Below are 27,923 nucleotides of genomic sequence, written 5' to 3' on the forward strand. Positions count from 1 at the left end.
ACACGCCCACCTGTGCTTCCTTCAGAAACTGTTTTCAGCTCCAGGGATCACAGGCAACAGAAGTGCTGCCAGGGTCACAGCCAGGGCACGTGGACACCAGAGATCTGACCTCATGGCAGCACACCTGTAAAGCAGGCATCTGAGCTCCCTCTGCCCCCTGACGCCAGAGATGGCGATTTAAGTAGGCTTTGACTTCTGGCTTGACAGTCCTTTGTTTTTTTGTTTTTTGGTGGGTTTTTTTTTTTTTTTTTTTTTGCTTTTTGAGTCACACCTGGCAATGCACAGGGGTGACTCCTGATTCTGCACTCAGGAATTACTCCTGGCGGTGCGCAGGGGACCATATGGGATGCTGGGAATCAAATCCGGGTCAGCCGCGTGCAAGGCAAACGCCCTACCCGCAGTGTTATCGCTCCAGCCCCTTGACAGTCGTTTTGGTTATTATTCCTAATTGGGCCATGAAGTCGTATTGAAAACTTGCCGATCTATTTAACACTTTTAGAACAAGTTTTCTAAGTCATGTCTTTTTTTTTTCTTTTTGGGTCACACCCGGTGATATACAGGGGTTACTCCTGGCTCATGCACTCAGGAATTACTCCTGGTGGTGCTCGGGGGACCATTTGGGATGCTGGGAATCAAACCCAGGTCAGCTGCTTGCAAGGCAAAAGCACTACCCACTGTACTATCACTCCAGCCCCTCTAAGTCATCTCTTAATCTCCTCAAAAACAAGGCAGTGGTCCTTCATTTTTTAGTGTTTTTTTTTCTTTTTTGAGTCATACCCAGCAATGTTCTGGGATTACTCCTGGCTCTGCACTCAAGAATTACTCCTGGCGGTGCTTTGGAGACCATATGGGATGCCGGGAATCAAACCCAGGTCAGCCACATGCAAGGCAAATGCCTGACCTGCTGTACTATCACTCCTGCCCTGAGACAGTGGTCCTTCAGGGGTGAAATTGCCAAATCGGTGATCCCTGGTGTTAGGACACAGCAATACTCATGACAGAGTCACTCCAGCAAACTCAAGTGTCAGGATTTCTGCTCAGGAAGGTTCTGTAAGTGTCTTCCCTTCGATTGATTTCCTAGAAGTAAATTATGTCTCACTTGATTTGCACTTTTCTCACACCTGTACATTTGACATTTGGACTCTACTGGTTGACTGATTGGAATCATTCTCAGTTATCCTCCTTTTTTTTTTTCTTTTTCGATCACACCCAGCAATGCCCAGGGGTTACTTCTGGCTCTGCACGCAGGAATTACTCCTGGCGGTGCTTGGGAGACCATATGGGATTCTGGGAATTGAACCCAGGTTGGCTGTGTGCAAGGCTAAAGCTCTAACCCCTGTGCTATCACCCCAGCCCCTTAACTTGCTCCTTTTTTTTTTTTTTTGGCTTTTTGGGTCACACACAACAATGCCCAGGGGTTACTCCTGGCTCTGCACTCAGGAATTACTCTTGGCAGTGCTCAGGGGACCATATGGGATACTGGGAATTGAACCCAGGTCCACTGTGTGCTAGGCAAACGCCCTACCCACTGTGCTGTCACTCCAGCCCCCCTTATCCTCCTTCTTAGGGGTGCTAAAACATGTAGGTTTTTCTGCCTCTGTGAATTGGGCATATCATTTCTCTCTGGCACCGAGTCAAGGTCAATGGAAAAAGATCATGCCTTATGTTAAGAAGTCTTGCTGTGTAAAGAGTATGGGCAAGATAAGCTGAATGTTTACACCATGTATTTTTATACCCAAATGTCAAAGCCTGATAAGTAGATATTCATAAATCCAGTAGAGAAAGATAAGAAGAATGCTCCTTGCTTGGAGCATTCTTATTTCCCCAGGGCTTTGCCATCATCAATGTTGAAGCACTACTAAAATGTTAATTCCCATCTCTGCCCTACTTTCTGCTCTGGTCCAATCATATCAAGCTTACTTGATTTCAGCTGGAGGTTTTCTTTTCTGACTCATTGGTTGGGAAAAAGGAGACTATCCTAACTATTGTCTGTGAAGAATAGTAAGAAAGCCAGAGAGATTGTGCAGGTGTTTGCTGCACCGTCTCTCCACATGGCCAGCCCTATTCCACCCCAGCACTCCATATGTCCATCCAGCAATCCCCAGGAGTGATCCCTGAGCACAGAACCAGGAGTCAGCAATAAGCCCTGGATTCAGCCGGGTGTGGGTCACAAGGCAAAATAAGAAAACAACAACAAAATAGTAAGAGATAAGGAAGTCAAGTGAGAAAGATTTGCCTCACAAAAATTGTATGTGGATTCCAGACAATTCACCAGTGCTTCCTGCAGTCAGCACTTTTCTGAAAGGATTCCCTGGCGTTCGTCAGAGCCTAGGTGGATTATTGACCTTTTACTTTGTGTTGTTTTTTACAGCCTTGCTACCCATGACATTGTGATCACCACCTATAGCATCCTAGCCAAGGAGGTCCCTACAAAGAAGCAAGAGGAAGAAAGCCCAGGTCGAGACCTCAGCATGGAGGTGAGGCTTGGGGGCTGCCTGGGAAGTGAGACTGACGCCATATGTCTTTGAACCAGACTTTTCTTTACCAGTGTCAGGGATGAAGCACAGGAAGCCCTCTGGGGGACCAGGAATAGTCCCACAATTCAGCTGTGAGATCAAAAAGCTCTTTTCTCTTTCCCTTCTCTCTTCTAGAATAACCTTGTTAGTGATACAGGTTGAGGCTGGCACAATTTTGAGGGTTTCTTGCCTCAACCTGTATCACTAACAAGGTTATTTCTTTCTTTCTTTCTCTCTCCCTCCCCCCCTCTCTCTGTCTCTCTATCTCTATCTCTGAGTGTCTGTCTGTCCGTCTGTCTGTCTGTCTCTCTCTGAGCTAAGAATACCTCCATTGCAATTGTGTAATCAGATGAGTGAACATAAGAATACCTCACTTGTTGCAGTTTTTATTTTAATCTCTTTGGGGTCACTGTCACTGTCATCCTGTTGCTCATCGATTTGTTTGAGCGGACACCAGTAACGTCTCTCATTGTGAGACTTGTTGTTATTGTTTTTGGCATATCATGTACGCCACACGTAGCTTGCCAGGCTCAGCCGTGCAGGTGCAATAACTCTCGGTAGTTCGCCGGGCTCTCTGAGAGGGGCGGAGGAATCGAACACTGGTCAGCTGCCGTTTACTCAGAATATTTTTTATATTTAGTGGAAATGTATTTTAGGGACTGAGAGATAGTAAAAGGGGCAAGGCATGTAGTACTCATTTTGGATTTAAGTAATTTCACTTTTTTTTTGTTTTCTTTTCGTGTCACACCCTATTGCACAGGGGTTACTCCAGGCTCTGCACTCAGAAATTACTCCTGATGGTGCTGGAGGGATGTTGGGAATAAAACCCAGGTTGGCCATGTGCAAGGCAAACGCCCTACCCGCTGATTTAAGTAATTTCAGTCTTAACTAATTTTACTAATTTTATAATTGACCCATCACTCATTCAATGATGCTTCCCTTCGACTCCTAGGAAGTGGGGATTGTGAAGAATAGATAGGGCTTTAAAGGACAGTGGGCTAAGTGACCTGGGAATAACTGGGTAAAACCCTGTGCATGTGCTGTTATATTCAGGGCTTTGCCAATTACAGAGTGAAGAGTTTTTATCAGTTTGTATTAAATTGTTATTGTGGGACTTCATTAAGCATCACTTTAAGAACTGATGGTTTGCATATGTGTTATTTTCTGTTGCCAAAGTGTAGTCACAGATTTCTGTACTGGGGGGATCTCTAGATCCCATCACTGTGACAGTCCCATCACAGCCAACTCAGCTTTCTTTCAAAAGAGGAACAAAGCAGAAAGGTGCAGTGATAGGACAGGTTCCAAGCCAGCGTGTTTGAGGCCCTGAACTTGACCTCTGCTAACCCATGGTACCATAGTATGGTTCCCCATCAGTGCCTTGTGTGGCCTTGGTGGAGTGTGCCCTGGCACCCTGAGGGTGGTTCCTATTGGTAGCAGGAAAGACAGACTGTTCAGCTTCCTCGAGTTCCCCTGTGTTCAGGACAGAGCCCTGATTCCTTTCCAGGAGCTCACACAACTTTAAAAAAAAATTTTTTTTTAATTGAATCAGTGATAAACACATTTACAAAGTTGTTCATGATTGGATTTCAGTCATATAATGTTCCTGCACCTGTCCCTTTACCAGTCCCTTCCCACCACCAATGGTCCCAGTTTCCCTCCCGCCTCCTCTCCCACGTGCCACTGTAGCAGACGCTTTTCTCACTCTTTCTCTCTCTCCCTCTCCCTCCCTCCCTCCCTCCCTCCCTCTCCTCTCTCTCTCTCTCTCTCTCTCTCTCTCTCTCTCTCTCTCTCTCTCTCTCGTCTCGTCTCTCCCTCTCCCTCCCTCTTGCTTTCTCTCCCTCTCTATTTCTTTCTCTCACTCTTTCTCTCGCTCTCTCTTTCCCTCCCTCTCTCTATCCTCTTGGGCCTTATGGTTTGCAATATAGATAATGAAAGGTTATCAGGTATATCCCTTTACCTACTTTCAGTACTCAGTTCATATTCAAAATGATCATTTCCAACTATTATTGTCATGCTGATCCCTTCTCTTTCCTAACACACTCTTGTGGTAAGCTCCCAATCACAGAACAGTGCTCCTGGCCCCTGTTTACCCTTGCCTCGGATATTAGTCTCATACTATATATATATATATATATATATATATATATATATATATATATATGTTTTTTTATATCCCACAAAGAAGTGCATGTCCCTCCCCTTTCACTCATTTCACTCAGAGTGATACTCCATGTCCATCTATTTATAAGCAAACTTCATGACTTTACTTTTCCTGACAACTGCATAGTATTCCATTGAGTGGATGTATCATAGTGTCTTTTGGCCATTTTAATTTCTTCTTTGAGGAAGTTTCTGTTAGTGTCTTGCAATTTTTTGATGGGGTTGCATGTTTTTTTCTTGTAAAATTCTACCAGTGTCCTATATAACTTTGATGTTAACCCTTTATCAGATGGGTATCGGGTAAATAATTTTTCCCATTTTGTGGGTTTAGATGTCATTTCTTTTGAGGTCGCACACCTCTTATGGTCTTGCCTGCTTGAGGTTTCCTCCCCGTGGCTCCTTATGCCCAGCCAGACTAGAGGCTGCATAGGTCCTGCCCCGTGGCCCACCGTTGTGCCTTTGCTTCCCTCTCAGGCACTACTTCAATCCGTTCTTCTCTTTCTAAGTTGGCTTTGTTTTTGAACCTGCTTCAAGAATCCTTTGGGTACTCTCTTCCCATCTCTCTCCTTCCCACTGACCCCCTGTTTGCTTATGTGGCTCCCAGCATCTTATACTAACTTATGTCCTAACACTTCAGTTAGCCAGCAAACACTGAGAGTCTGCTGTGTGTCAGGTGTGAGTTCAGGCGTGAGCAATAGAGCGGTGGGCAAAAGTGACAATTTTTTCTGCTAGGTAGCAAATTACCCAGTAGGACCTCCTGTGTGTGCATCCTGTTGGGTAATTGTCATAAGTTTTTTTTAAAAATCATTCTTTTTATTATTTTTATTTATTTATTTATTTGTCTTTTTGGGGCACAACTGGCAATGCTCAGGGGTTACTCCTGGCTCTGAACTTAGGAATTACTCTGGCATTGCTCAGGGGATCATATGGGATGCTAGGGATTGAATCTGGGTCGGCTGCATGCAGAGCAAACACCCTACCCATTCTACTATCACTCCAGCTCCCTAAGTTTTTTCTTGTCTGCTAAAGTATTAACGTGTATAGAGCAGGGAATATTCCTTTGTGTTGTCTAATATCTTACATAGAACATTGTGTAATATTTTAATACCTTTAGCGGGTAGGGCTTGCACACAGCTGAACCGGCTTCGCTTCCTCCATCCCTCTCAGAGAGTACGGCAAGCTACCAACAGTATCCCGCCTAAATGGCAGAACCTGGCAAGCTACCCCTGGCGTATTCGATATGCCAAAAACAGTAACAACAAGTTTCACAATGGAGTCGTTATTGGTGCCCACTCAAGCAAATCGGTGAACAACAGGACAGCAGTGCTACAATGCTACATATTCTGTATGTGTGGATTTATAGGGTTGACAAGTAGTATCTAGTATAATACTGGCCCCTCATCATTGCTTAAAAGTGGATTGAAAGAATAAAGGAAAATGCAAATTAGGAACAAGTTTAAGCTGGGTTTGTTCTTTTGGTTTGGTTTTTGGCCATACCTGGCAGGGCTCAGGGTTTACTCCTAGTTCTGTGCTCAGGGATCATTCCTGTGCACAGGGGACCAGTATGAGGTGCTTGGTATTTAACCAGGGTCAGCCATATGCAAGACCAGCACCTTCCCTGCGGTACTGTCTCTCCGGTTCCTGGAAAAGCTTTATTCTTAAGCTCAGGATTGGGACTTTCAAATGATTTGTTCAGTACATCTCTGAGTTTCTGGTCTGGTTTCTTGGGGTGGAGAAGCAAGGGATTTCTTTCCAAATAGTGCCCAGCAGCCCCAGGGGCCATGCCTGGTGATTCTTAGATAACCAGACTCAGTGGTTCTTGGGGTCTTGAAAGGGGGTCTGCCAGGGGTACATCCAGTGGTGCTCGAGGGACTAGGTGGTCCAGGGATTTTACGGGTCTTGTGTACACAGAGTCTGCACCACTGACCCTGAGCCTCTCACTCTGGTGTCTTTATTTTCAGCTTCCAAACAGTTCTCAGGGGCCCTGGGTCCATTCTCAGGGATACTTGGTTAATCCTGGGCCAGGCAGTTCAGTGACAGGGCTTGGTGACAGGCTTGGCTTCTTGGTTCCTTGCACATTGCAGGTCAGTTGGGCAACGCTGTCAGGACTGGGTCCTTTGGCATGACAGGCCCGCGCTTCTCGCCTCTGGGCTGGCCCCCAGCCCACTCTTGGTTCCTTAAGGTTGGTTCTTCAGCATTCCTGATCCGGGCTCTCAGCTCTGGAGGTGAGACTGGCTCCTTGATGCTCACTTATTTCCCTTGAGCTTCTGAAGATCGCATATTTTCCCATTTTACCGACAGTGTTGGATTTTGCTGGTGTTTCTTCCAGGGCACCTCAACACCTCTGCTTCGAATCACCTGGGCGCGAATCATACTGGATGAAGCCCACAATATCAGGAACCCCCAAGTGCAGACTTCCTTAGCGGTGTATAAGCTACGGGCCCAGGCCCGATGGGTTGTTACCGGAACCCCCATTCAGAACAACCTGCTGGACATGTTCTCACTGCTGAAGTGAGTGAGCTCCCAGGTTCTGCAGGGATGGGACCTCTCGGTAAAGCGCATGATTATTCTATATCTGACAATAAATCTCTGCTGGGGTGTTGGGTTATCTTGGGTAGCAGATGGCAAGTCTGTCAAACTTTAATGGGCAAAAGAATTAATATTTATAAGAAAATAATCTATTAATGGATGGGCTGATATTGGGCTTTGATTATGTCCAACCCTCATGTATGGGGAAAATATAGGACGATGAATTAAAGGAAGCAGAAGTTGTCTTTAGCCCCATGAATATTTTGGACTACTTCTGCTCTAAAACATGTGGCCTGAGGTTAGGGCTATGGTTTATTTCAAGCAAGCAGAGAAAATTATTGATTTTAAAATACATGTTTTTATTTATGAGCTATTGCCTTTGTGACCTGTTATGATGACACAGGCATTGTTAATGGGGAAATTCACATTTTTTTGTAATGTGGTTTTTGTTACAACTAAGGCTTTTTGATGTGTCTCACAGAGCTTTGCTTTTAAAAATGATTGGGTGACAAATGTAGCCAAAAAGTTTGATTTGTTTTTCATGTAGTATCTTTCCTTGAACTGTTCCTTCATTCTCCCACACACGTCTACACCTACTCTCTGTCCTTCTTCCACAACAACAACAAAAAAACAAGGTTTCTGCGCTGTTCTCCATTTGATGACTTCACGCTGTGGAAGAGTCAGGTGGACAATGGGTCGCAGAAAGGAGGAGAACGGTTAAGTATTGTAACCAAGAGCCTTTTGCTGAGGAGGACAAAGGACCAGCTGGACTCCTCCGGAAAACCCTTGGTATGTCACCGAGATTGAGGGAGCTGGGAGGAGCAGCCCTGCCCCTGCCCAATGCGAGCCACCTCTGCTTCGCTAGTCCTGGGTGCCCCATTCGATCAGTTTTCTCCCCTCCCTTGCTCAAGTGCTGTGCCCGAGTCCTCTTTTAGGGAAGGGGTGGAGCTGTTGTCCAGGATGCGACTTGGTTTCCAGTGTCCACCTGGGGGGCCCACTCTGTAGTGGGTGGTTGTTATGTGACTTTACACAGCTTCTTTTTCTTTCACTCTTCAGGTGATGCTGCCTCAGCGTAAATTGCAGCTGCACCGTCTAAAACTTTCTCAAGCCGAGCAGACTGTCTACAGTGTCCTTTTTGCAAGATCAAGGTGTGTCAGGAGTGACTGGCTATCCCTGTCCTAGCGGGGGAATGGATGGAGGGCCAGAGTCCCCTGGCTCAGCTTGTGTGATTGATTAGTGGTCTGTCTGGGTTCCCCGTCCCTGGTCTCCCTTCCTCTCTCTTCAGCCCCTCACTTGCTCACCTTGCTCTCACACACACTGAAGGCTCTCAACACTGTTCTGCATTGGCTTCCCTGTATGGAATCCTGGGGTGGTGTGTGGTCCCTGGGCACTGGGTCTCACTGGACCAGGTTGGGGAAGCATCTCTCTGACCTTGGTCCTCCCCTCTTGGATCACATTTAAACTCAAAAACTGCTCTGTCATTCTTCTTGTCGCCTGGCTGATCTTTGTCTAAGAGTCTTGTCCTTTTCCTGAATTCCAGATTTATTCTGTTCCATTTGGTACCACTCATTTCCAACATGAATATTTTCTTTCTTTGTGTCTTTTATTCTTTAACATATATCTTGATATTATATTGAGTCCTGACATTATATCAGTATGTATTAATATTTTGTATAATTTTTTTAGTTGCAAAGCTGTTCATGATTAGGCTTCAGTCATACAGTGTTCCAACACCCATCCCTCCACCAGTTACATTTCCCGTCCCCAAGTCCCCAGTTCCCCGCCTGTCACCCCCTCCTCCCTCGGAGGCACTTTTATTCTCTCTCTCTCTCTCTCTCTCTCTCTCTCTCTCTCACTCACATTCTTTCTCCCCCTCTCTCTTTCTCTCTTTTCTTCCTCCCTCCCTCCCTCCCTCCCTCCCTCCTTCCCTATCTCTCTCCCTCTCTCTCTCCTTTTGGGCATTATGGTTTGAAATACAGTGTATTAATATTTAAGTTATAAAAATATTTTACTGCTATCAATTAATGCCTGTATGTTATTTTTAAATGATTGATTTTTAAAAATAATTACTTCTTTCTCATTGACAGTCTTGCTGGGTGTGACATGATTTAACAAATTAACTTGTTATTTTTCAAGGAACCCACTACAAGTCTGGCCAAGTGTGACCATAGGAACCCTGTGTTACGCCAGTGCCTGTTATTTACATGTGCATTTTCTTTTTTTGCTCTGAGGCAGGTCAGCTATGCAGTCCTATCTAAAGAGACATGAAAGTGGGGACTGCAAAACTGGAGGAAACCCTGATAATCCATTTAGTAGAGGTAAGCAGCAAGAAACTCAGAAAGATCTCTAATTCACAGAAAAGTAGACTCAGATTCGGTGAAATCACTGCCAGAAAGGGCATGAATTCCTGGTGTCTGAGACTTGCCTTAGCTTGGAGTTCAGACCACAGTAAAATGCACTGATCCACAAGCCCTAACTGGAGACCTGGATGTTTTAAACTCCAGAAACAATGTGACTTTGTTACTGAGTCTCAGCTCCTTCTCTGTTCTGTCTCTCACCCTGTTCTCTTGTGCTTTTTTTCCCTTCTTGGAAGTGGCACAGGAGTTTGGGCCCAGCGGGTTGGAACATGCAGCGGCTGTGGACTCTCCAAGGTCCAGCACCGTCCACATCCTGTCGCAGCTGCTGCGGCTCCGTCAGTGCTGTTGTCACCTGTCTTTGCTGAAGTCTGTAAGAGAAGGCCCCGTGGGTGTGTCTCAGTGTCCTTGATGCAGCATGGAAGGCGAGGCTCGGTTACCTGCTCTCTAGTGACCGTCCTGGAACTTGGAGACTGTGGTCTCGAGAACAGTTTTTATTTTTTGTTTTGTTCTATCTAGGCTTTGTTTGAAAATGGAAAAATGACATTTTGTTAAAAGGGAAGCCATATATGAATGCTTCAGTATTTTAGGATGTCACGAAGATCATTTTGTTGCTTGTTTTTCTGCCTTTAACCTATATTGGGGCCTTTAAGTCCAGTTATGAAAAGTTACCTTTTCTTCTTTTGTGTCAGACACACCCATATGTGTAACTTGTCTATTCATTTCTGTAGAGTTGTATTTTGATTGTTAGTAACTTGATAGCTATTCATTCTTGTCTGGAAAAAAGGGATGATAACAAAAGGAATGTTGTTTGCTTGGCAACTAAGTCTCTATAAGCTTCCCTCATTTGATTTTCTTTTTATTAATGCTGTCCTCATTGTTGTTTGGGGGCCACACCCTGTCGTGTCCAGGGACTACTCCACTTACGGTTTAGGAGTCCCTGCCAGTGGTGTTCAGGGGACCATGTCACGTCAGGGATCGAACCTGGGCCTCCTGCGCACAAAGCCTGTGCCCCTAGATTTATCCTCAATGTTATGAGAAAACTGCACATTTCCATTTTAACCAGGGTTTCTCTCAGGAGGTACTGATGGTAAATTAGAATCTGTTTTGCTGGGGACATGTCGCATTGCCTGCTTTTCATCCATGCCTTCTGTGACTCTGTCCTAGCCCACCGCTTGCTCCTCTCTCTGCCTTGTTCTCACCAGGCGCTGGATCCCACAGAACTGAAGGGGGAAGGCCTGGTCCTGTCCCTGGAAGAGCAGCTCAGTGCTTTGACTTTATCCGAACTTGTCACATCAGAGTCATCTTCTACAGTGGCCCTGAATGGCAAATGTTTCAAGATGGAGCTGTTTGAAGATGCAAGAGAGAGCACCAAGGTAGCTCCATTGCCTCTCTTAGCAGTAAACCTGGGTTCCTCACTTGTTTCCTGTAAGGGGGTGCCCCATTTGCCTCGGAGCCTGAGAGGGCAGAGCTGAGATTGTTTGGTTGGTTTCTGCTGAATTGTATCTTGTGAATGAAAGTCTTATCACAGTGAGCTTTTAGAGAATGCTGTGGGCCGGCCAGGCATCCAGGCAGATTTTCTGTCAGAGATTCCAGGGAAAAGAGTTTCTCAGGTTTATGTGAGTGATGAGGCCCTAAGTAGTGAGCAATTTGTTTCTGGAAAGCTTTCAAGGCTTGACCCAAGAGACCGGAACAAATCTGAGCACCAGTATCTCTAACGTGTTAAAAGGCCTCCATTGCGAGCATTGTTCCCCACTTAGCCTCTGTCTTCATGAGTCATTGTCTGTTTGCATGAAAGCTTTTTAGAGGCTGAGTGCTGCCTTTTCCTGCCTCCCTTGGAATCTGCCCCAGGAGCTCCGGTATCTGGATAGGGACAAGTGGGCAAGTCTGTTTCTCTCTCTGCTGACAGAGAGCTATCCTTGCCTCAGCCTCTCCCCAAGGGTTTTTTAAAAAATAATTGAAAATTTTATTTTATTTTATTTTATCTATTTTTTTACAATTATAAACTTTCGTGTTTGAGTTTCAGTCATACAATGATCAAACACCCATCCCTCCACAGTGTACATTTTCCACCACCAGTGTCCCCAGTATCCCTGCCCCCCACCGTCCCCTCTGTCCCACCCCTTCCCCTGCCTCTATGGCAGATAATTGCCCTCTTACTCCTTCTCTCTCTCTACTTATGGGTATTACGGTTTGCAATACAGATCACAGATAATGAGAAGCCATCATGTTTGGTCCTTTACTTTCAGCACACATTTTCCATACTGAGCTATCCCTTCAACCATCATTGACTTAGTGGTCCCCTCTCTACTCCAGCTGCCTTCTCCCCCGGCTCTAAGGCATGCCTCCAACTGTGGAGTAATCTTCGTGGCCTTCTCTCTTCTGGCACAAGGGTTTGTTTTTGTTTTTTAAATTTAAAATTTTTTTTTTTTCTTTTTGGGTCATACCCAGCGATGCTCAGGGGTTACTCCTGGCTTTGCACTCAGGAATTACTCCTGGCAGTGCTTGGGGGACCATATGGGATGCTGGGGATTGAACCCAGGTCGGCCACGTGCAAGGCAAACACCCTCCCCGCTGTGCTATCGCCCCGGCCCCTAAATTTTAAATTTTTAACAAGAATTACTTCTTATTAAAATTTTTAAACATTGACCTAGGACCTCGGTAAACTCCACTAATAACATAAGAATGTTCTAAGTGGCCAAACTTTTATACTCCAGTATCTTCAAAGTGAACTATTGAGTTAAGGCTTACCATCCTATCAATTTGTGTTTCCTGATATTCAGGTAATTTATTCATAAGCCTTCTGGATGTAAGGCCATTAATAGTTCAGTCCTCTCCACGGAGCACTGCAGATTTCTCAGAATCATTCTGACTAGCTTTCTGTGTTCAAGTCAGAGCACTCAGTCTCTTTTTTGTCTTTGTTTTGTTGTTTTTGGGACACCCCTGGCAGTACTCAGGGATCACTCCTGACTGTGCTCAGGGAACTGTGTAGTTGGTGGGTTGGCTGCATGTAAAAGCAGGTGCCCCACACACTGTACTATTGCTCCAGCCCAGGGCACTTTCTACAGCTTCAGGAGTTGCTGAGACCCCGACACTGTGTACCTGTTGCTTTTTCTTCCTACTTTATTCAAAATGGTACATTCTCGGACTTAACTTCCTACCCTGCTCTGCCCTGCCCTGTCCTAGTGCCAGTGTGTTTGTGTAGGTTAGAAAGCAGACTTAGATGGGGGCCTTTAGTGTCCCATCCTGTTAAACACCATACTGTGTTATGCCAGCCAGAGCACTCCAGAGCACCTCATTCCAGACCATTCCAGTGTACCACATCACACTGTACTAGCCACACCATGGACTATATACCATTGTAACACCATATAGTGGGGGAACTGTCTCAGCTGCCTTTTTTCCCCCTTTAGACTAGTGAGATGTCTGAGTGCTGAACTGAGAACTTTGAAGTAGTTCCTCTCCTGTCTCCTGGTCCAGTTTTCCATTCCACCATTCTAGGGATGAGCCCAGGGGCCCTTGAAGACTTTAGAAAGGTCATTTATATTAGCATCAGGGAAGAAGAACCCAACTGACCTCCCCCTGTGTCTCACTGACTCTCATGTTCCCTGGGGTGATTTGACTAGTGCCCAGCGAGCTTATTTGGGAGTGTTGGCAAGTGCTCCTAAGTCACTCAGCCTTTTTGGTCCAGCAGGTTTCAGGCAGACTAGAAAGTATGTGAAACTCTTTGTTCTTCCACAATTGTTATGATCGAACTTCTTCCGGAGGGTAAGGGTGGGGGGGGGGGGGAAGATTGAACTTCTTCTCGTCTAGTGGTATGCTAGTTTCTGGAGGGACAAAACTGAACCAGACGGGTGCTGCCTTTGCCTCCTTGGAGCATCTCAGATCTCAAAAGCAAGCTGTGATTCATAAGTGGTTCCATGAAAATATGAATAGAAGGTGCTAAATAGTACAAGCGGTGGCACCGAGCCTACCCCTTGGGCTTGGGAGAATTGCTGAGAAGTGATATTAAGCTGGGGGGAGTAGACTGGACAAGGGTGAGACGAAGAGGGTCATAGGGGAGGGAGCATGGCAAGACCATCTATTGAGGCCAGTGAGACCTGGGCGGGAAGGCAGGCAGAGGCCCAGGTAACGGTTCTGGGAGGTTGGCCCAGGAAGTGTGGACTCTGCCCTTAGTCGGAAATCGCTTTGGAGACTAATGAGGAGGAAAGAGACAGACTTAGATTTGTTGTCATTGTCACCATCATCATTGTCATTGTTGCTGAGACCTCACGAATCAGTGCTTGTGATAGAACCTATGACTTAACACATGACAGACCTGTGTCTGCCACTTGAGCCATACCTTGGCCCCCAAACTTAGATTTTAGACATCATTTCAGTGGTGTGAAGGGGGTGGGCTCCTTCAGTGATGAGGAGGGCGTAGGTTTACAGTCAAAAGCAGAGGCCACTAGGAGACTGCACCACTGACTTAGAGAAAATGCAGCAGGTAAATGTGACTTCTACCCACATATGTTAATGCAATCTCTTCCCAGATTTCTTCTCTGTTGGCTGAATTGGAGGCAATTCGAAGACATTCAGCGTCCCAAAAGAGGTAAGGCTGTTATTTCCCTTTCCACATATTGCTTTTAGTTAAGCCAGGAAACTTGGTATTGTTTACAGTTAGAAATCTTAGCTTTCATTTTGACAACCTTGAATTCTGCTGGGCAGACAGCACTGAGGTGATAGCAGAAATTCCCTCTGATTTCTAATGAAAATATTTGTGGCACAGATTGAAAAGGAGAGTCCCAGAGAGTTCAAGATAAATGACACCCCCAAAGTAGTGTATAGAGAGAGAGCTGCATCTAAAGAAGAGAGGGGGAGCGGCAGAGGGACAGAGGGAGAGGGGCAGGATCAGACCAGACGCCCTATACTGCTAGGGGTCCTAGGGGTGACTTGGGGCTCAGGGAGGTTCATGTCCATACTTATTATCTCTTATGTATATATTTCACATCGGCACTCATCTGTATGGAATAAAAATTTTGACCTAAAAGGATAGCAAAGCCCTAGCAGCTTGCCGTCCTGGCAGCAGTAGGCCCGTGTCCCTTTGCTGTAGAACACAGATTTCCTGGGATGAGCCCCAGGCTCCAGGTAATAATAGCTGCTGCCACTGTATTCCAACTTCATTTAGCACAAGTTGTAGACTGGGCCAGAAAGCACTGGGGGTAGTTGGTGGTCTTGTAATGTGTGTGGTCCTTGGGTTAGAGGAGCCTCTCCACATCCATCTACATGTGAAAGTTGAATCCGAAGAATAATGGGGACATTAGAATCCTGCAGATGAGTTTATTTCCTCTAATTGTGTGTATGTGTGTGTGTCTCTGTCTATACTTCTGTCCAGTGTCATTGTCTCTCAGTGGACCAGCATGCTCAAAGTGGTAGCACTGCACCTTAAGAAACAGGGACTAACTTATGCCTCTATTGATGGCTCTGTCAACCCCAAACAGAGGATGGACTTGGTGGAGGAGTTCAACAGCTCCAGGGGCCCTCAGGTATGAGCTGGCCACATCATCTCTACTCAGTAAATGGTTCTATTATATAGAGAATTTGAATAGAGGGACTCAGTTAAAAAATATTCAGGCTAGAGTGATAGTGCAATATATAGGACATTTGTCTTGTCCACGGCTGACCTGGGTTCGATCCCCAACATCCCATATGGTCTCCTGAGCACTTCCAGGAGTAATTCCTGAGTGCAGAGCTAGGAGTAACCACTGAGCACCACTGGTGTAGCCCCCCAGTATCAAAAATAATAATAATAAAAGAAAAAAATTCATGCCATGATTACTGCAGGTGTTGGTAGTTTATTGACACGTGCCAAAATGTGCAGCTGTGCTAGAGAGACTAAAGTAGCAGGAGAGTTAAGTGCAGAACTGATTCAGATAAGGAGGATTGTTGTGCAGGAGGCAAACCTTGGGAGATAGGAGGGATTTTGGTGTGGAGTAACACGAAGGAAAGTGAGAGAACTTAGACATCTTAATACTGTATTCCCCTGTATAATTGTCACAGATTTTATGCCAACTATTACATTTTTAAAAGTGAGCATGACCATTATATGAAATTTTAAAAATAGTGTGCCAGTGTTATGTAGAAACACAGGGTGCAATGATTATGCACTGATGCCAGTGTGGCTTAGCCCCAGTCAAGCAGTGAAATACCGTATGAAAATGAAATGATGGGTGATAGCTAAGACACTGATGTGTTGAGTGGAATCTGGTAAGTGGGAAGTATTGAGCTAATCAACCCCAGTGGCCTAAATTGTAATATTAGTATGTTTTTGCATGTGTACGAGTACTTTGAGACCGATTCATGAAATAAAGGTGAAGTGAGAATTTTCTCAACGGGGAAGCAAGGGAGATGGCTTCTCAGAGCAACAAAAAATAAATTTGATAGGAACATGCTTATATGTATTGATCATGGGTTTATGAGAACCTGAGACAGGAGATGAGGGTTGTGAGATCCTTCTTGCAGGAGGCTAATGCTATGCTTTCTCCTAAAGGTCATGCTGATCTCTCTCTTGGCCGGAGGAGTTGGGCTAAACCTGACTGGAGGGAACCATCTTTTTCTTCTGGATATGCACTGGTAATGATCTGGGAGTTTGGGGGGTTTGTTTTGTTTTTTGAGTTATCACATCGAAGCAGGAAAACTAACTTCTCATCTGGATAAGGGCATTATAGAGCCTAACTTAAAAGCTTTTAAGATTTAAATTATTTTTGTATGTGTTTGTCTTATTTCTCCACTTCCCCTCTTCCCTCAGCTGTAAAGACTGAGGCTCTTGCACATGTGCCCCCATGAAGGTTGCTCTTTAGTTATGGTGCTTTCATGTGTGTTTCCCTTAGAGTGTGCATGGTAGCTGGGGTGTCATACACGTTCTGGTTGTCGTGCTTGTCAGGGGTCGCTGCTGAGCTCTCCAGGCATCTCACTTCCTGGTGTGAGGCTTGCACCCCTACACTGGGGTGCTTAGACACTCGGGCTGAGGTACAACCAGAAATAAGTCCTTTGGTGCTGGGGATTGGAGACATCAGAGCTGCCAGCATCACTCTTAGGCTATGTGGTGGCACCAGGGATAGCTTGTGACCATGTGCTCACCAGGCAGGCACTTGACTCAACTGAGCCCCAGGGGACTGACTTCTGGTTGGGTGTGCCCCTGCTGTATTGGGCAGGGCCTCTCTGCAGGTCTGTGTGTCGACTTAGATCAAAGCACCAGGAATGGCTGGTTGACAGCAGTGAATTCCTTAGCAAGCAAGACTAACTCCTTTAAAGAATCTGCACTTTATGGGCCGGAGCGATAGCACAGCGGGTAGGGCGTTTGCCTTGCATGAGGCCGACCCGGGTTCGATCCCCGGCATCCCATATGGTCTCCCAAGCACTGCCAAGAGTAATTCCTGAGTGCAGAGCCAGGAGTAACCCCTGAGCATCGCTGGGTGTGACCCAAAAAGCAAAAATAAATAAATAAATAAATAAAGAACCTGCACTTTATTGTTTATCTAACATCTGTTTCCATGGAAACTAAGAAAAGGGCTCCTCTTTTGTCTTAGAGCTGCAGTTTTGACTTTTCAGAATATTATATTTCAGATACCCAAAGAAATACTAAACTTGTAGAAGAACAAAAAACACTACTGCAAAAGAAAGGCCAGGGGATTTACTTTTTATGTTAGGAATACTTGCTGCATAGGCCTTGGAGCCATTGTACTTGGCGTTGCCACTGGGAGCATGAGCGCATCCTCCCTGGGAACAAGAGGAGGGAGTGTATGTTGCTAGAAGTGTCATCATTAATTTCAACTATTTCAGCTTTTGATTTTCCAATTATGCTAGTCAGATTTTGCTACACCAAGCTCTGTTGCTGGGGTTTATCCTTTGTCTGATTCTCCCCACAGCCCAGATTGGGACAGAGGTGAGCCTGCTGTCTTTAGGGATGTGTGTTTTGGTTTTACTTGAAACTCTTCTATATTTGTGAGTGAGGTGAACAGACTGAAATTATGCCTTTCAAAAATTATTATAATGTTTTTCCCATTTGAAACATTTATTAAAGACTGATTTACAAAGTTGTTCCTAATATAATTATCTCAGATATTCAATATTTCAACACCAATCTCACCAGTGTGACTTTCCCTCCACCGATGTCCCAAGATATCCACCATCCCAACTCCTACTCTGCCACCTTGGCAGGCACAAAATAATTTACTTTATATTGCTTCTTATCACAGTGGTGTTGCTAAAGTCATTCTCCAAGGATTTGCTGACCTGTTAGTTACTAGTTGAGCTTTCTGTGTTGTTTTTGCTAATTGAGCTTAATGGGCTTCTACACAACTACCCCGTCTAATTTTCTGTGTTCTTACTGGGGTGTCAGTGCTATGAACTTTGGACATGTGGCAGGGCCACAATATGTGGCCACACCATTCAGCAGCTGTGTCACTAGGATGATTCAGCACCATGGTGTCTCAGTCCTACCATCTTTGTTGCAGCGGCTTCTCCCTGAGATCAGTTGTGGGCAGTGTTTTTTTTCTTTTTAAGATGAAGAAATGTTATCCAAGATTTTAGAGATAGGATGAGCAACTGGCTTGGGGATTGGTAATAATAATCTATAAATATGAAGGAAGAAGATAACTAAAAACAATTCTGTGAGACTTCTGTGTCATAAACATAAAAAAATGAAGACAGCATCCTATAAGGGGCCTTCTAGAGGAGATGTTCTTGAGAAAATAGCCTTCTGCAACCCCCCTATTATAATTTAGGTGTGCACAACTTAGAGCCATGGGGCCACTTTGATCTTTCAGGCACTGAAAAAATCCTCAGGGGCTGGAGAAATGGTACATCAGGGAGGGCACTTGCCTTGCACAAGGCTGACCTGGGTTTGATGCCCTGTACCCCATATGGTTCCTGAGCTCTGCCAGGAATGATTCCTGAACTCAGAGCCAGGAATAAGCCCTTTTTACCACTGGGTATGCCCCCAAAACAGACCAACAAAATCCTTAAGAGGAAAATGCAACTCAAAACAGCAATGAGCTATTACCTCACCGCAGTGTTGGTAGTCTATATGAAAAAGACCAGAAGTAGTTCTGGTAAGGCTCTAGTGAAAAAAGGAAGGAAAGGAAGTTTTATACACTGCTGTAATTAGTCACATCATAGATGGGACCTCTTCAACAGTGGTGTTGGAAAAACTGGATAGCTACATGCAAAAAAAAAAAAAAAGAGGAGGGTAGTGGGACAGATCTGTATCTTATAACCTTACACAAAAGTTAATTCAGGACTGGGAGATAGTACCACAGTTAGGCATGCTACCCTATCCTGCTGGTCATGCACCCAGACCAGGTTTGCTTCTGGGCACCACAGAGCCTCTGTAGCTTTGCTGGGTCTATCCCCAGAGGCCCTTGAGCACAGCTAGGGTAACTGCAGGACCTTAGCAGCAGCATATTCTCAGGCCCTGAGCCTGGTTGACTAAGAATCATGAGAGCCCGGAGCACTACATAGGGGTCCTCTTCTCTTCCTCCAGACCCCCAAGAAGAAAGTTAATTCAGAGTGCACACCTCAAGATTGAACCAAAATCTATAAGCTACGTTGGGGAAACTTAGGCTTCTTCTCTCCCTAAGTTCTGAACTGCAGGGGTTTCTCAGGGATTTGACCTCATTGACAAAGATGACAAGAACAAAATTAACAGATTGGACTGTTGAACTAAAAAAAATTTCTGTATGGCCAAAAGAACTCTAGCTAAAATAAAAAGACACCTTGTTGGATGGGCGAAATATTGATATACCATATACCAGATCAATGGCTTATACCCAAGCCAGTTCATGAAGCTTTAAAGAAAGAGCAGAAACTAATAGCCCCGTTGAAAATGGGGAGGCACACATGCCGCTAGAGCCCATGTTTCCATGCTTTCATGTCTAATGCTGGGGTGCGTATAGTACCTCTCTCCACCTTTGGAGAAGCCCATGTTCCCTCTTGAGCGTGTTACACTCTCTCACTTTCTCTCCCTCCTTTCCCTTCCTAAAATCCTCCAATAAAATCTGTTTTACTTCCAAAAAAAAAAAAAAAAGAAAATTGGGGGGCTCAGAGCCATAGTACAGGGGCTGGAGTGTTTCCTGTGCCAAGGCAAGTTTATCCCTTATGGTCACCCAAGCACCACCAGGAGTAATTCCTGAGTGCAGAGCCAGGAGTCACTCCTGAGCAATACCTAAGTGTTACCCAAAAAGAAAAAAAAAAAAAAGTGGGGAGAGAAGAGGAGATTAACAGACAACCCCCCAAAGAGGACAAATGGGTGACCACTAGGAATATAAAAAGTGTTCCTTTTTTTTTTTCTTTTTGGGTCACACCCACCATTGCACAGGGGTTACTCTTGGCTCATGCACTCAGGAATTACTCCTGGCGGTGCTCGGGGGACCATATGGGGTGCTGGCAATTGAACCCGGGTCTGCGGTGTGCAAGGTAAACGCCCTACCCACTATGCTATTGCTCCAGTCCCGTGTTTCTTTTTTCTAGTGGGGGGATGGGTCACTGATTAGGAAAATGAAAATCAAAACAACAATAAGGTTTCATCTTACACCAGAGTGAATGAAATACATCAGAAATACTGGAAACCATTGTTGATGGGAATCTGGTAAAAGAGGAATCTTTATTCACTGTTGGTGGGAATAAAGCCCTGAGCAACATGAGTGTAGCCCCAAAACAAAAGAAAGCTAGGAATTAAAGGGCCAGAGAGATTAAGGCACTTGCCTTGCACACAGCTGACCCTGATTTGATTACTGCCACTGTATATGTTCTCTTCCCCAAGTGCCATCAGGAGTAATCCTTGAGCACTGAGCCAAAAGTTAGCCCCCAGCTCACTTGGGTGCAGTCCAGTGCCCTCTACCCAATCCCCTCCAATAAGAATAGAATTTCTACATGACCCACTGATCTTGGCATCTGTCCCCCAAAAAAAAACATTAATCCCAAAGATCTCTGCACATCTATATTTCAGCACTTAGTACCATAACATGTCAACAACACAAATGTCCTGTGACTGAGGGATAATAAAGGACTTGTAGTCAGATAAAGAAGTTATGATACATATACATCATGGGCTACTCTGAAGCCATAAGAAAAGATGAAACCCTGTAGTTGGCTGCAACTTGAATAGAACTGGAGGGCATCATGTTAAGTGAAATAAGTCTGAGGGAGATGGACAGATAACCAAATGATCTCTCTTCTACAATCAAAACAAGAAATGGACAGTACGAAACGATGGCTGTCTTGGATCACAAAACAGATTACCAAGCAGGGTGAGGAGAGGGTGGAGGGAAGTGAGGTGGTGGGCCAAAAGGACTCTAAGGGCAATGGTGGAAGGTCTGAGTTCTTAGGTGGTGGTGAGGTGCAGTAACTACATCAAAACCATTCACATTAATACTATGATAATCATGCTTGCTAAAACTATAATCTTTAAAATTAAAATATATGATTAAAAAAATTCATCTCCTTTGTTGAATCTTATAATATTAAAGTCAAAAAGGGTCTTAGGGGGCTGGAATGATAGCACAGCGGGTAGGGCGTTTGCCTTGCACATGGCCGACCTGGGATCGATTCCCAGCATCCCATTGGTCCCCCGAACACCACCAGAAGTAATTCCTGAGTGCATGAGCCAGGAGTAACACCTGAGTATTGCCGGGTGTGACCCAAAAAGCAAAAAAAAAGGGGGGGTGAAGTCTTAGAATTAAGGTCTCTCCTCTGGTCTCTTCTGACCTCTCTCTGTCTCTGCTTTTGTGTCTTCTCTCCACTACTGTGTCTTCTCGCTGCTTCTGTGCTCTCTTCTGTGTCTTCTTCTCTGTGTCTTCTGCCTGCTTCTGTGTCATCTCTCTGCTTCTGTGTCTTCTTTCTCACTTCTGTGTCTTCCCACCGCTTCTGTGCTCTCTTCTATGTCTTCTCCCCACTTCTGGGTCTTCTCCTTGCTTCTGTGTCTTCTCTCTACTTCTGTTACAGTCTTAGTTTCTATAGCAATCACGTAGGGTGGTGACACAAAGGTGGGTTGAACATTAACAAATCAACAAAGAGGGGTAAAACCACTCCTCCAGGTTATTAACAAAATCTCATCTAAGAGATTACTTGAGATTATTAGGAGATCCGCTCAAGGGCAGGATCCTATCCAGGGTGTGTCACTTCTTTCTTCTGCTAGTAATACACTCAAACAGCTATAGTAAATTTACTTCTAATATTTCTAGCAGTGTCATTCTGTATGAGCACAGTAAGAGATATATCAAACTTAAAGTTTGGTTTTTCCTGAGGACATCTCACTATATATTCCAGACCACAGTCCTCAGGTCAGATTAGTCTTCCTAACCCCAGAAGGGTCCTATTCTCATCACTACTTTGGATCATGACAACATTTGTCTACAACCATGCTCTCAACTTATATTGTGGCGCTTTGGCCTGGCCCATTTCGATGCCAGGGTAGCTCACAGCTTGCTTTGGGTCCATTACATCCTTTGTCGGGACCCTGCTTTTGGGATGCTAGGAACTAAGGGCAACTGAGTTGAGAAAGCAGATGCCCAAGAGTAAATAATATTGGAGTCAATCAACTCCCAAGTTACAAAGCATAATATTTACTGTCTTCCTGTGTCCATACAGAAAGGACATTGCTTTAAGGTAAACTAAGGTCCCTGTAGCAAGGCTGAAAGGACAAACCAAATGTTATCCTACAGCATGCACCCCCTTAATCTGGAATCTTTGAGTCCCATATAAACCGGGGCCAGAATCTACAAACTTGCATAGATATTTTAAAGCAGCTAATCAATATTTGAGTATTTTCAGGATATACAGGTCTCTGTCACATATTCTTCTTGGATTTTAGTGGTGGTTTATTTATTTTTTAAATTTTTATTTCATAAGATTGTTCACGGGCTGAAGTGTTAGCACAGCGGGTAGGGCGTTTGCCTTGCATGCAGCCAACCCAGGTTTGATTCCTCTGTCCCTCTCGGAGAGCCCTGCAAGCTACCAAGAGTATCCCGCCCGCACAGCAGAACCTGGCGAGCTACCCGGGGCATATTCGATATGCCAAAAACTGTAACAAGTCTCACATGGAGATGTTACTGGTGCCCGCTTGAGCAAATAGATGAACAATGGGACGACAGTGCTACAGTGCAAGGTTGTTCACATTGATTACATTAAGTATTTCACCAGCCTAGGCTGGAGCAATAGCACAGTGGGTAGGGCGTTTACCTTGTACGCGGCTAGCCCAGGTTTGATTCCTCCATCCCTCTCAGAGAGCCCAGCAAGCTACCGAGAGTATCCAGCCCATACAGCAAAGTCTAGCAAGCTACCTGTGGCATATTCTATATGCCAAAAACAGTAACAAGTCTCACAATGGAGATGTTACTGGTGCCTGCTCAAGCAAATCATGAACAACAGGACAACAGTGCTACATGCTATTTCAACACCAGTCCCACCACTATTACACCTCCCTACCACCATTATTTTGAATTTTCTCACCACCATTCAAGCCTGCCTGCCAGGGGCAGATGCTAGATAATTTATCTCCTATTGCTTCTTATGAATATCATGAGGTGGCCACATGTCTCTGAAATTTTTAAATTGTAAATGGTTGGGGTCCAGAGTCATCTCTGTAGGGAGCTGACATTTTGAGTGTCATTTGGGAGTCTCGGGATCAATCGTTGAGGCTCAGAGATGGCGCCCGAAAGCAGATTGTGGTTGTGACAGCCAGGACCCCCAAGGGAGCTGGAGACGGGAAGAGTTGGTCAGCCCATCTCTGCCATCACCATGTGGCCTGGAGCCTTAGTCCTTGAACCTGAGCACCTGGGTTTTGCTTCTGGAAGCTTGGGGCCACTGGGGCTTTACCTGGAGTGGAGGAAAGGCATGCCCACTCCATCTCAGGGGTCCCGGTGAATTCAGTTCCGTACAGGGTCCGGAGAAATCTCCAGCGAGTTCCTGTCTTCTGGGATTCACTGCTATTTCTCTATTTTTAAAAAATTTTAGTTTAAATACTGTTTAGAGGAGACTGCGAGGATTTTCCAGCCGTATATGTGGTCAAAGTCAAGACTTTGACCTTCTTTATCTCCTACCAGGAATCCATCGCTTGAAGATCAAGCTTGTGACCGAATTTACCGAGTAGGACAGGAGAAAGATGTTGTCATACACAGGTAAATGAATATTTCCCAGAGGTTGGATCTCTGAAACAGGAATTGGGGGCTGGGTGTAGGGGGGTGCGGGGGGTGCTGGTTGTGTGTGTGTGTGTGTGTGTGTGTGTGTGTGTGTGTGTGTGTGTGTGTGTGTGTGTGTACCATCCCGTTCACAGCCCCCCCCACCCCACACACACACACCACCACCACTAGTGCTTTCTGGAAATTCCAGACAGTGGGACGGTGAGTGTCCCTTCAGAGAGTGCAGTGGTCTCAGGAATTCATCTCATGTCCTTACACTGGCATCAGACATTTAAGTTACTGAATCATCTTTTGGGCCCAGACATTGGGCTTTGCAAGCCTCAAAAAAGAAAAAAGAAAAAAAATAGAAAGAGGGGCGGAGGAAGAGGAGGAGGAAGAGGAAGAAGGAGGAGGAAAAAATGGAAAAAGAGGAAGAAGGAGGAGGAGGAAGAAGAAATGAAAGAAGGAAAAACTCTCACTTGAAAACTAAAGCATAGACTGGGGACTGGGGCTGTTTCTTGGTGGTGAATTATTTGCTATACCTGTATGAGAACTTGGGTTTGATCCTCGGCACTCATAAAGGGAATAAAAAGGGACGTCTTAGGGGTCTTGGAAATAGCTCAAAAGGCTGGAGCAGTGTTCAGCACGAGGGAGCCCTGGGTTCAGTTCCCAGCACTGCATGATCCCAAGGGCACTGCTGGGAGCAATCCCTAATCACAACTCCAGGAGTAGTCCCCAAGAACCACCAGGTGTGGCTCATTTTTAAATCAAACTTTAAAAGTGATAAAGCGTACAGGTAGAATGTGTTAGTAGATAGTCTGCTTTGGGTTTCTGTCTGCTTATTTGTCTGTTTTTCAGGTTTGTGTGTGAGGGAACTGTGGAGGAGAAGATTCTACAGCTCCAAGAGAAAAAGAAAAACTTGGCCAGACAGGTGCTGTCTGGGTCCAAGGAGTCCAGGATCAAGCTCACATTGGCTGACCTCAGAGTCCTTTTTGGCATCTAAATCCTGCTCATCGGGCTCAGAATAGCAGAACAGTGTCACTGTTGGCTCTAGTAAGGGGCACCAGGGCTCTCTGCACTCTTTGGTATTTGATTTCACCATAAGACTTGCATAGCCTCAGAGAATGACACAGGATCTTCTTGTCACCAGAATGGAAGATCACTCTTATCAGTGATTTTTGTCAGTCATTAGGACATTAAATGGATTATATTAGCCAATCATGTTAAACAACTCATCGAGTGACATAGAAGCCAATGTATTACTTCAGATTAAAGGAAATGCATTTGTGTTTAACAGTTTTGGAAGACAGCTTAGAGAGAGCTGCATATAAATACCAGTTAAAGTTTGAAGTGCTGTCTGTTGCCTTTTTCTTCTCAGCTGGTTCAGCACCTGTTATCATTACTTCTATCCAAGCACAGACTCCAGTGTGTTGGCATCTTTTTTGCCAGGAGTCTACTCTGGTAGACCATCTATGGGTTGAGCAGAGAGTGGGCCCAAAGCCATTCCTCTGTAGTTGTCTTTGTCTAGGAATTCCTCCTCTCAGGCACAGATTAAGCAGGCTGCAGATAGACATATGTTTGGTATTGGTATCAGAGCCTCTGTCCTTTTTGCAATATTCGTATTTTTACGGATTGACAGCATTTGTAGCACTTAGTATTGTATAATTTAGTATTTGTTCTATCATTGGCATAATTAATAAGTGTGTGCATGAAAATGTAATCCACATAATGCTATATATTTATCAAGCCCTATTTCCTTTTCCTCCTGTGCACCCAAGCCTTTACTTGAAAATTTATATTGCTAAATGTATATATTTTTATACACTTTATATTTTAAATCACCACATCTGTTCTGTGGCTCTGTTATTTCTACTCTGTGAGACTGGAGAGAAGCAATATCGTCATTTGAGGGCTGTCCTATAAAACATGGCAAGTCATCATGTTGCTTCTTCCTCAGCCCACTGGGTTCAAAGGAATAAATGGAGAGCTACAGTGCCCGAAGAATGATGTGGCCACTCCCCATCAGGGATTTGCTGTTTGGGGAGTGAAAGGGCATATGCTTTTGTGGTAGACCAGTTGGCTTCAATTAATCCATCTCCATTGTGCGTCATCTCACTTTTTTTAAATTTTATTTTCATAAAGTTGTTCACAGTAATGGATTACATTCAATATTTCAACACCAATCCCACCACCATTATTTCTAATTTTTCCACCATCACTCAAGCCTGCTCAACAGGCAGATGCTAGGTGAACCTGGCAAGTTACCCGTGGCATATTCGATATGCCAAAAACAGTAATAATACATCTCACAATGGAGACGTTATTGGTGCCCGCTCAAGCAAATCGATGAGCAATGGGATGACAGTGCTACAGTAATAGAGTGATTCCTTGTTATGAATAGTATGAGATGTCGTGTGGCTGTGAAAGTGGCTGTGCACTCCTGGAATTCTAAAATTTTATGTAATTGGGGTCCAGAGAAAACTCTGCAGCAAGCTTCTCGGTTCTGAGATTCATTTGTGAGTCTCTGGATCGTCGTTAATGACTCGTTTCACTTTAGCTCATCTCCATTTATCAAGAAATGATTTGGTATTTTGATGTGATTGTTTTGGTGCCCAAAATAAAACCTAGGACCTAATACATGCTAAGCTTAATCATGTTCTCTACCCCTGAGCTGTATTTTCAGCCTGGCAATGATTTATTTAATCTACTGAGATTTTAAAATTACTTATATAACAGTACCCTGATGGACAAAAATTCTTGACACTTCTGTAATGGGAAACTATTCAGTTTCTTCTCCCTATTAGCAATCTTTTCCAATGCAGTTACTCTTAACTTGTACAACATGATTATAATTCTTCACAAATAGAGTGATTTCCCTCTATAAGCCCTGTAAGAACTCTGTGACAGTATGAACTGAGGTATTACACTGTTCAAGCAGAGGTGGCCTCCAAGGGCCAGGCTTACAGCTTCAGAGGCAGTCAGTAAAATTGGACAAGTTCTGGAAAGAACTTAGGCATCATCTCAGTTGCAGGTTCCACTTAGCGGAGCAGAACCTTGAAGAGGTGATTGGTTTCCCCACACCCTAGCTTTCCATTTGAGAGGCAGGATTGTCAGCAGACACAGTGAGAGCCTTGATAAAGGCTTGGTATTGTTAGGAAATGCAGGAAGTAAGATTGTCCTTTGAGAGTCATTCCAGATGCTCAATGCCAGGTGCTAAAGTAAAGTCACCTGCGGAAGAATGGCTCTCAAGGCAGCAAAAATGAATAACTCCCAGCTGGGGAGATAGAGCAGAGGGTTAGAGCACAGGCCTGGCAACTGAGTTCAATACTAAGCACCTCATGGGCCCTGAGCACTACTGATTGGATCTGTAACGGTACCCCTAAACACTGCCAGGTATGGTTTAGGTGACCCTTGGTGGCCACCACACTGCTGGGCTCCAGCAGCACCGCTCTTCCATCCATGGGACATGATCATGCCTGGCAGAGGCAGACTGAGCACTCAGTGGCCCCTTACCCCTAAGCACTGCTTGAAGAGGGGAGAAGGCCCCCTCTAACCACCCTCCCCTTGCTCCATGTTTGCTTGTTTTTTTAATTAAAAAATTACAAGAGCAAACACTGGCCCACCATATGTTGATTATCTAGTATTAGGCTAGTCGCAGATTGACTGGGGCCTCTCATTTATAAAATGTTTGGATTCTCAGGCATGTCAAGCGCTCTGCTGGGAGCTTAATAAAGCTCTGTTGTCGGCTGGTGTGCCAGTCAGAGGACTGAGACGAAGACTTTGTGTCATTCCAAAGCATTGTTTAAGAGGGGAGCAGTGCTAACTCTGAGGTGTAAGCCTTCTTGCTTTGTATTTTGAGGTGATGCAGGGAGTATAATCTCTAGTCTTTAGCGAGCCCATGGAAAGATGTAATATACACGAAGATTCCTCTGGTATCTTAAACAGTTTATCCAATGTTCTATCTAATTATGTCGATGTTATGTGGATGTTCTAGGTTTGAACCACTATCCTTACGGATTGGAACATACCAATGGTGCATCTTTAAATCCTAGCCCTGGAAAATAACTCATGAATTAAACTAAGTAGCGTTCCAGTGGCCGTCTCAGGCATGCATGCATTTTAGTTACAAGTCATTTTTTTATTTTTATTTTCTTTAAGTTTTTTGGTTTGGGAATGTCACCCAGTGTTGCTCAGGACCGACTCCTATT

At 44.8% G+C, this 27,923-nt stretch overlaps 1 protein-coding gene across 2 annotated transcripts in view; it reads left to right on the forward strand.

The window, feature by feature from the left end:
• TTF2 (transcription termination factor 2) overlaps positions 1-26,482 on the forward strand; it is a 53,357-nt gene extending 26,875 nt beyond the window's left edge. The window contains exons 12-23 of one of the 2 annotated variants that reach the window (XM_055131519.1): positions 2,372-2,477; positions 7,006-7,187; positions 7,841-7,994; positions 8,262-8,353; positions 9,441-9,523; positions 9,799-9,932; positions 10,765-10,935; positions 14,092-14,150; positions 14,934-15,084; positions 16,089-16,171; positions 23,641-23,715; positions 24,574-26,482. In XM_055131519.1, the coding sequence (XP_054987494.1) occupies positions 2,372-2,477; positions 7,006-7,187; positions 7,841-7,994; positions 8,262-8,353; positions 9,441-9,523; positions 9,799-9,932; positions 10,765-10,935; positions 14,092-14,150; positions 14,934-15,084; positions 16,089-16,171; positions 23,641-23,715; positions 24,574-24,718 (1,435 nt within the window). In that variant the 3' untranslated portion in view covers positions 24,719-26,482. Of the gene's footprint in view, positions 1-2,371; positions 2,478-7,005; positions 7,188-7,840; positions 7,995-8,261; positions 8,354-9,440; positions 9,524-9,798; positions 9,933-10,764; positions 10,936-14,091; positions 14,151-14,933; positions 15,085-16,088; positions 16,172-23,640; positions 23,716-24,573 lie in introns of those variants that run through there. The other variant, XR_008629206.1, reaches the window with a different exon arrangement.
• Positions 26,483-27,923: the final 1,441 nt, after the last annotated feature.

Source organism: Sorex araneus, chromosome 3 (genome assembly GCF_027595985.1).
Source record: "Sorex araneus isolate mSorAra2 chromosome 3, mSorAra2.pri, whole genome shotgun sequence".
In the NCBI taxonomy this organism is placed as follows: domain Eukaryota; kingdom Metazoa; phylum Chordata; class Mammalia; order Eulipotyphla; family Soricidae; genus Sorex; species Sorex araneus.